The sequence below is a fragment of the Physeter macrocephalus genome, chromosome 14, assembly GCF_002837175.3.
Source record: "Physeter macrocephalus isolate SW-GA chromosome 14, ASM283717v5, whole genome shotgun sequence".
NCBI classification, from domain to species: domain Eukaryota; kingdom Metazoa; phylum Chordata; class Mammalia; order Artiodactyla; family Physeteridae; genus Physeter; species Physeter macrocephalus.
The window spans coordinates 94,395,413-94,404,748 of NC_041227.1; the positions used below are offsets into that span (position 1 = coordinate 94,395,413).

General features: G+C 41.7%; 1 protein-coding gene and 1 long non-coding RNA gene across 2 annotated transcripts in view; one reads left to right on the forward strand and one right to left on the reverse strand.

Moving 5' to 3' along the window:
• Window positions 1–1,635: 1,635 nt before the first annotated feature.
• LOC114487796 (uncharacterized) lies at window positions 1,636–5,875 on the reverse strand. Its single transcript, XR_003683225.2, has 3 exons — window positions 5,604–5,875; window positions 3,803–3,884; window positions 1,636–1,665 (listed from the first exon to the last, which is right to left on the reverse strand). It is a non-coding gene; the product is annotated as an uncharacterized lncRNA (long non-coding RNA).
• The window catches only part of NUFIP2 (nuclear FMR1 interacting protein 2), a 27,624-nt gene continuing 22,910 nt past the window's right edge, over window positions 4,623–9,336 (forward strand). The window contains exon 1 of the mRNA XM_007121714.4: window positions 4,623–4,995. Coding sequence (XP_007121776.1) covers window positions 4,716–4,995 — 280 coding nt within the window. The 5' untranslated portion in view covers window positions 4,623–4,715. The remainder of the gene's footprint in view (window positions 4,996–9,336) is intronic.

A 9,336-nucleotide genomic window follows, 5' to 3' on the forward strand; every position in this document is an offset into this window, starting at 1 on the left:
CCGTGAGCCATGGCCGCTGAGCCTGCGCGTCCGGAGCCTGTGCTCCGCAACGGGAGAGGCCACAATGGTGAGAGGCCCGCGTACCGCAAAAAACAAAACAAAACAAAAAAAAACTTTCATATTTAGAAAAGACGTCATATTTGTTATTAAACGACTAACCTAATTTACCCATACCTCCGTTCAATTCCTTTGAAAGTTTTTTGAAGATAGTGTCTCAAGACAAAAATATTAAGATCTAAAGGAAATATACAGGAATAAAATTCTTTCCCTGCCAAAATAAAACGGTGGATGTTACCAGTGATTTGCCTCGTTTGAAACTGGAACTATCATCAGAGAGCCAATTTCCATTTATATAAAACTACATAATTCTGTTTCTGATTATAATTTCTGTAAAGTTATAGTCAACTGTTACAGTTGAAAAGCTAGATTTTTATCAGCTACACTTCTGCTGCTGTAGAGTCTATTATAATGAAATAAAGGAGTAATATGGAAAGAAAGAGCAGTGATAGTGATTAAGGAACGTTAGAGTAGGAAGAAATTTGGAGGCTACTTTGCCCATTCTCCATATTTTAGAGAGGAGAAAACTGAGGTCCAGAGAATTAAATATCTCTGTATCTCTTAAGCTGTCATAGTAGACAAAGTGTAAGAGTACCTGTGTGTGAAAAGTGACTTTCATCTGATAATTAAGACAGTGCTGCAAATGTATTCACCGAAGTTCTAAAACTCTACCAATAAGAGAAACAGATTTTTAAAAAACCCCAAATAACAAAAAGCATAAGACCTGGTACATAAAAAGTACCTAATAAATATTTGCGAATGAACAAATGAATAAAAACATTTTATTGCTTTCATTTTCAAGTTCCCTCACAATCCTTGAATTCATATTTTATATGCAATCATAATGTATACATATAGTTTATTATTTTGCTTTTTGTCCTTGAGTTATAGCATAACATTTTTCTGTGTTATAAAATGACCAGAACCTTTTAAAGGACCTATTGAAGTTATTATAACACTTCTGAGTCAGATTCCCAAATGACTGTTAAAAATGACTATTAACAGGGGTGAATCCAGGTTTTGCAGGGAGGCCCTCATTAAGGAAAAAATACAAAAATATGTTACTTTAAAAAAATTTTTACAAAACAATGAAAAAATATCTATCTCTTTCAAGAGACCATTTCTAGGGCTCCTCCAGGGCTTGGAGGGGCCTGTGTATTGAGTGGCCCTGAATCTTCATTAGCTTCATAGTATGTATGCCTCTGTTGGTAACCAGATACCACCTTCATGGTGGTTATGATACAGCTTGAATGTTTTTTAGAGGTTTACTAAAATTTTAGAAATGTACATCACACTTTGACAGTGTTAGAAATTCTTTCTATCCAGTTGACCTGGAATCTACTTCAGGCCCCACCATAAACTTGGTGGCTTTTTAATTATAAGCAAGTCTCTTAACTTCTTCAGGTCTCAAATTCCTCATCTGTAGAATGGGCTTAATATCTATCTCAAAGAATTGCAAATGAAAACAAAGATAAAATAGTTGGTACGGTTCCTGACACATCATAAATGCTCCATAAAGATTAGGTATTATGATTACAGTGATAGTTAAAACATTAGCCTACCTTATATGGGAACCTCCTGTCTCTCCATTACAACTTTGTACATTGACTGTAGGTAAAATATGATGTAAAATGAGTTTTAAGGATTGTGCAGATTCAATTTTTTATTTTAATTTTTAAAAATAATGTTATTATGAAAAGTAATAACTACATAACAGAACATTTGGAAAATAGCGAAAAGAAAAAAAATAGCACCCATAATTTCTCCAGACTTATGCTATATTTTCTTGTTGTGTTTTTTTCCTTAATTCAGGCTTCATTTAAAATATAAAAACGCTTGAAATAAGTAGACCCAATTATTCTCTTTTTTTAAAATTTAATTATTTATTTGGCTGCGCTGGGTCTTAGTTGTGGCACATGGGATCTTTAGTTGCGTCATGCAAACTCTTAGTTGTGGCATGTGGAATCTAGTTCCCTGACCAGGGATCGACCCCGGGGCCCCTGCATTGAGAGCAAGAGTCTTAGCCACTGGACCACCAGGGAAGTCCCCCAATTATTCTCTTTTCAAGGGGGGTTGGTAATGGCATTATTATTTTCAAATACATGGCAAATCTCAAAATATGTTTTACATAAAACTATTTGAGAAAAATCAGGAGGAAGAAAAGGTACACATTCTACTGTTGTCTTTCCATAGTTATTCCCACAAGCCGCGTGGCATGGCCAAAATAAATAAATAAGTAAATAAAGATTCATGTTTTTATAAGGTTATGATCTTACTGTACATATAATTTGATAGTCTGCCTTTTTTTCCTACATTATATCACAAGTCTTTCTCCATACTACTACATACTACTACAGTGACTTTCATAGTAACTAGAGCATCTGAGAGCAAGGCTTAGTTTCCTAAACTTCATATGACTGTGTGTGAAGAAACTAATGCAGGCCAAGGTTTGAAAAGTCAGAAACTCAGAGTGAGTGCTTTTGGTTTGCCTGCAACTATAATGTGGAAAATGTAGAAAGAGAAGTTATGACTCAAGGATTCTTGATTTTCAACCAAATGTCCCAAGTCAGCAAAAGAATATAAAGCCCTATCAACATAATCCTAAATTCCATAAACACTTTTATTTCTTTAATAGATGGGAAAGTGGTGCAATACTATTCAACAGCAAGGACTTATTTGTCACAACATGTAATTATTAGGGTTTTAGCTCTCAAAATGGGGTAAATTTACTCCCCCACCACCCAAAGGGGTCTTTCTTAAAAGTCTGCAAGGCAACGCAAATCCTCACTATAAAGAACAAGTCAAGTCTGGACATGGTTGTCTGAATTCAGTGACATTTGCTCTTGGAAAAAGACTTTTATCTTTTAATTATGCTTTTGTGCTGATATTCATTGATTTCAAAGCACAAACTTTTTCTTTTAAGCTTCTTGTTCCTTTAACATTGTCCTGCTGTAGGAATTCAAGCCACATTTAAAAATTGTAAAATATACACTGAGGAAGCAATCCACATGTCCATTGCTGAATGAATGGAAAAACAAAATGTGGCATATGCATACAATGGAATATTATTCAGCCTTAAAAAGGAAGGAAATTCTGATATTGATACATACCACAGCATGGATGAACCTTGAAGACATTACGCTAAGTGAAATAAGCCAGACACAAAAGGACAAATATTGTATGATTCCACTTATATGAGGTATCATAGAGATAGAAAATAAAATAACAGTTACCAGGTCATGGGGGGAGGAAGGAACAGGGAGTTATTGTTTAATGGGTACAGAGTTTCAGTTTCTGATGATGAAAAGTTCTGGAGATGGACAGTGGTGATGGTTGCGTAACAGTGTGAGTGTGCTTACTGACACTGGACTGCATACTTAAAAAGGAGTAAAATAGTAAATCTTATGTATTTTATGGTAAATTTTTAAAAATCCAGTGTATAACATACATTGAGAAAAATGTATTATACATACATACATATTCAGTTTAAGAAATAATTATACAGCAAATATATGTGTAATCACCAACTAGGTCAAGAAATAAAATATTATCAGAGTGCACCCCTGTGCCCCCATCACAACCGTTTTCTTCCTTCCTGAGTAACCACTGTCCTGACTAAACATTTAAAAATCAGGCTGCGATATGATAATGCAGGATAAGTTAAATCAATATTACAAAATGCAACAGAGTATTTCTTTAAATTCCAATATTTTCCATATATGCAAAAAAAATTTTTAAACTTAACTTTTAAAGTGCTCTTTCACCCTCTTTCTCTCTTGAAACTCTTCACATTCTAAAACCCTTCTTAGTTCCACAGTTGACCTCACCTGCAGCGTTAAAACAAAACAAAACAAAACAAAAAAACCTACTTCAGTGTAGATTTTAGATTTTCATTCCTCCCACTCTCCCTTGCCTCCAACTACAAAGAAACAATGATTTAAACCCTTTGTGCTCTTTTAGAAAATTACACAGATACCCCATTGTGGAATCCTATAATCCCTTCGTGGAAAGGAAGAGATTAGCATATGAATACAAAGCAAAATGAATCCAGAATACAAAATGATCTACTGGATTGCGAAGCTCTTGTATTTTTTAAAATGTATTTATTTCTTCTTTTTGTATTGCCCCTTTAGTGGTCTCAGGGTTAAGGGAATTGAGCTTCCCCTCTGGTTACCCGGAAAAGGATTTAGAAAAAAAAAAAAAGCTAATAGATTCTAGGAGATGCAAAACCAACAGATGGCTCCCAGAGCCAGTGGAATCGCCAGTGGAATCTGCTGCCCTCAACATGAGCTAGCTTGCGGACGAGAAGTGTAGAAAGTGCTGTTCGCAGACTGCGCGGTGAAGGAGAGAAAGCGACAGAAGAGAGAGCCATAGTGCTGACGTTGAACGCCCGGCCCTGTGAGGTTGCATAGGGTAAGTGGCGTTGGCCAGCAGGCAGTGGCTAAGGGGAAGGAAAGAGGATTTGGGCTAGGGGCGGGGCAGAGGCGCAGCGTGGCTTCTGATTGCTGGAGTGCGGCTGCCAATCTCGCAGAATCGCTCGGTTAACCAGTGCGCTTGCGAGACGCGCTCAGATATACCGAGTGAGCCCTGAGAAGCAGTCTCACATCCTGACGGTGCAGCAGCCCGCAGCCTCAGCCAGAGAGTCCCAGCCGCTTTCAATGGAGGAGAAGCCCAGCCAGCCACAGTCTCAGCAACATCACAGCCACCACCATCCGCACCATCACCCCCAGCAGCAACAGCAGCAGCAGTCGCACCACCACCATCATTATTATTTCTACAACCACAGCCACAACCACCATCACCACCACCATCACCAGCAGCCTCACCAATACCTGCAGCATGGAGCCGAGGGCAGCCCCAAGGCCCAGCCAAAGCCGCTGAAACATGAGCAGAAACACGCCCTCCAGCAGCACCAGGAAACGCCGAAGAAGAAAACAGGTCCGGGAGGGAGGACGAATGGGGGAAGGGGGATGGAGGTGGGGGGTAGGGGAGATGGGGGTGGGGCTGGATCAGGGAAGCGCGGACGGGGTCAGGGTGTGTGTGCGTGTGTGTCCCTGTCCTGCGGGTCTGGGGAAGCCCCCTTTCATTCTCCGAAAGCTCGGGCTGGGCCCCGGGGTTTGCAGCGCCCTCTTCTCAGCATGGGAGAGGCCCAACCAGGCCAGTGTGACCTTCCCGGCCCGGACTGGAGGGAGACCCGGAGGGTCGGCCTTGGAAGTCTAGCCTTATATTCCTTTCTCGTTTACCTTTTTGCGGCCGCGGAGGGACCCTAACTTGGGGGCCCTGAGTTGGGGGTGAACCTCGCCCCCCCAGGAAAGTCCTTCGGGTGTAACTGAGGAAGGCCTAGCGAATTCCGACTCGGGTGGCGTCGCGAGACCCTTTTGCATACGGCGATGAGAGGGTAGGGGGGCAGAGTTGAGGAAGTGTTCTCCCTCACCCGCCACCCTAAGCCCACCTGTGGCCTTGGGGTTCCCCGTCTGGGGGGGCGGTTGGGACCCCTCGTCTCTCGGGTCATTTCCACCCCTAGACGCCCCTTTCGGGCACCGCACCTCGCAGTCTGTCCCCGCGGCTCCTCCCGAGGCCGGCGCCCCGGGCCCGCTCCCCCCAGAGCCGGCGCGGCTGGAATGTTCTCTCCTCCTCGCGGGGCCGCTTCCTGTCCGCCATGTTGGAAGCCGATTCCTGTCACCGACTCCGGCCCACTGAAGAGCGGAGGGGGAAGAGTGTCGAGGGGCGCACGGTGCAGCCGAGCCGGGTGGTTGGGGATCCCCCCGGCGTCACCTCGCTTCCCACACTGCGGGGGCGCCGCCGCCCCCGGCCCGCGGCCGCCCCTCCCCCCGTCGCCGGCCGGGTTGTGTAACCCGGTGGCGGCCGCGCGGCCCCGGGCGGGTCCCTGGGGTGAGGGGCGGGGGCGGTTGGGGTGGGGGAGGGAAGCGGCCACGAGGGGAGCGGCCTGCGCCGGGCCCCGCGTGCTGGCGGCCCCGTTTCCCGCTCCCGGGTGCGGCGGGAGGCGCGGGCGGTCGGGGCGGGGAGCCGGCCTCGAAGCGGGGCCGAGGGAGAAGGAGGCCGCGGGCGGCGGCCGCGGGCGCTCCTGGGGCAGGAGGTCTTGGTGTGGGGGGGCGGGAGGGATACATTTTGGGTAGAGGCGGTGCCTGAAGACCGGGTGGGGTACCCAGCGGGAACCAGGCTCCCCGGTCACGAGTTTCTCTGCCACAGGAACCTCGTCTCCTGCCAGGTTCGCTCACGACTCCGCCTCTCAGGCTTTCACTTGGGCCCTTTCCTTCTAGCAGCTCATTTTTACAAAAAAAAAAAAAAGCGTGTTCTATCTCTCTCCAACCACCCCAACATTTATTTTCTGGGCTTGGGCAGTGGTTTTGAGGAGTCTCTCTCCAACCACCCCAACATTTATTTTCTGGGCTTGGGCAGTGGTTTTGAGGAGACAGATTAGAAAAATGTTTGATTGAATGGTGGAGAGGGCGACGTTTTTTTGACCCCTTTTTCTTGCCCTTAAGGGTGAACCGAGGTGGCTCATCCATGAGGTTGGTGCACTACCATCTTGCCTGGGAGGAGACTTTTTTTCCATGTTAAAAAGGAAAGGTGTTTTCCGATTTTAAAACCGATTGGATCCCCAAACTCTTCTTTTTAACAAATGTTAAATTGAGGGCAAAAGTCATTTTAGAAAACATTTGAAAAGAAATGAACTTAAAAGTTTATAACCACGCAGATTAAAAAAAAATAATGGTTCTTTATAAATTGAAACCGTAGGAGAATGAATGTTAAATCCTGCGTGTCAGATTTGATATAAGCAGTTACTGGGAGCTGGAGAAAAACTGCTTTTCTATTGCAGATTTAATAGTACTTGAAGACTGAAATTGGAATGTCAGATTTTCCATTTTGGGGGGTGGTAGGGACTGATGGTGTGCAGTAGAAATGAACATTAAATTTGTTGAGTGTTTAATCCTAAGGATTTGGAACAGTTTAAAAACTGTTAGAAACTATATAACACTAGATCTTTTTAACGTTAGGTTTTTTTCAACTAAAGGTAAAAAAAATCCTATTATGGTTACTTGGACTATAAGGCAGTATTACAGTTCAGATTGGAAAATTCAGTTTTGTCTCTCAGGTATTAATATACTCCTGCAGGACTCTTTTCTACTTATGGGGGCAGCCCCTGAACCATTCATGGTGGCATCCTTCAAATTATAATAGTTTGTCTTATCCTGAAAGGGAATAAATAGGGGAAACTGGGTTTAGCAGTTCTGAGAGAATGTAAACAGTTTGGGGTGAGCAGCTTTTCTTGTGTGGCCTGGTCACACCACTGTTACTTAAGCATGCATAGTGCTAATTTATTAAGAAAACTTGTGAGGATGTTTGAAATGTGTCTGTAACGTGTCGAGGTGGGCTTTTATGACCCATTACCCATAAACCTGTAAAGAGTAACAATTTTTCTTTATCCAGAAGAGGGAGCAAGAGAGGGACAAATGCAAATTCATTTGGTAATTTCAGATACTAATCCAAAAGCTAGATTTATCAGGACTCCAGTTCTGCTGAGTCCTTTTGAAGTAGGGTTAGATGCTTTAGCATGGCAACCCTAAATAATAAAAGCACTTGGAGACTTGATTTCTCTCAGTAATTCTATAGTGTTTACATTTTCCTTCAATACCTAAATTTTTTAAAAGAAAATGTCTCTCCGGCAGACTTTTTGCAACCAACAAAGTTGCCATGGGAAAATTTTTATATGGTTAAATGAGAAATATTTTTTGTCGTTAAAACTTGGGGGGGGGGGCGGAAGTATAGTGGCTTCTGGGTGGTTCTTAAATTGGTGATTTCTGATATCAGAGCCACTAAATAGGAAAAATTCTAGTTAATTTTGAAGTCTTGGCTTTGGTCCAACTTAGTTTGGACTTTGGATTATTTATTTATTTTTGTGTTTAAGACTGCTTATGTTTGAGATCTGAAAAGTTATGACTAATTGGCCCAAGGGTACAAGCCTTTGTTTTAGCCTGTTAGTATGTTAAATGGTACATATAGTTCTCATTGGTCTAGAGTTGTGCACCGGTAAACTTGTATCTGTTAAAAATGTTGAGAGTCTCTGTCGAAATTTCTGCTTTTCTGGAGAAAAATAAGAGCCTTTTAGAAAACATCCTAAGCAGTGATCTCTGCTGTTTCATAGAATTTTTCCACCAAAAGTTTGATTTGATTGGCTAGCATAGCTTTTTCAGTCAGCCAAAAAATAAAATGTATGTACCTCTACAGAAGTTAAGAACTTTTACAAAATATATTCTCTCATGGAACAAGTTCTGTGCCACTATATCTCAAGAATGATTATGCCTTAAGTATGTTTTCTTATTTCCTGAAAGTTAATATAATATAATTTGCTCATTTCTCTGATGTGGAGTAAGTGACTTAAAATTATAGTAAACCGTGTTGTGAATCTTCTCAGTGTGTTCTGTTCCACATCAAGTTCTTTTAAAACAATGGTTCTCAGGCCTTAGAAAAAATCTTAGTGTCCCTTATACTCTTAAAGTATACAAAGAGCTTTTGATGTGGATTATGTCTATTGATATTTATCATATTGGAAATTAAAAGAAAATTCAAAACAAGAATATACAAGCTCATGTGCCTTTTAGCCTTGATAGGCTAAAGGCCCAAGAGAATGAATGAGAGTGACAAATTATTTATTATTTATTCCTGTTGGAATACTAAATACTAGGAATACTAAATACTATTGGATTTCCCCCCCACCTCCTGAAAAGCTGCCTTAAATGAGTGTGAGTGTGTGTGTGTGTGTGTATCCATCCTTCTCTTTTATCATGTATCTGTTTCTAATGACTTGACCTCAAGATGCTTTAGGGAACATTTCACAGTAAGGTAGATAACTAGTAACGCTATTTTACTAGTAAGGAAGTGAGAAAAGTTGTTGACCCGACTGAATCACCTATAGTAATAAACTGATTATGGTGACTGAAGTTCTTAAATTAAACTTGAATACCATAACACTTTTAAAAATTAGATACCTTTCATTGTAGTTTTGTTAGTATCTTCTCACTGAATCATTTGGTTAGGCAGTATGACATAGTGATAGGAAACCATGTTCCAGACAGACTGGAGTTCAGCTTTCCAGTTCTTCCACTTTGTCACTTGGGCAAGTCACTTAATTTCTCTGAGAGTCTGTTTACCCAAATATAAAATGAAGAAAATATATCTTATAAAAGTTAGTATATAGGTGTTTGGGTTTCATACAATAGCAGTATTATTTAGTGTCTGGGAAGTGTCAATGAACTT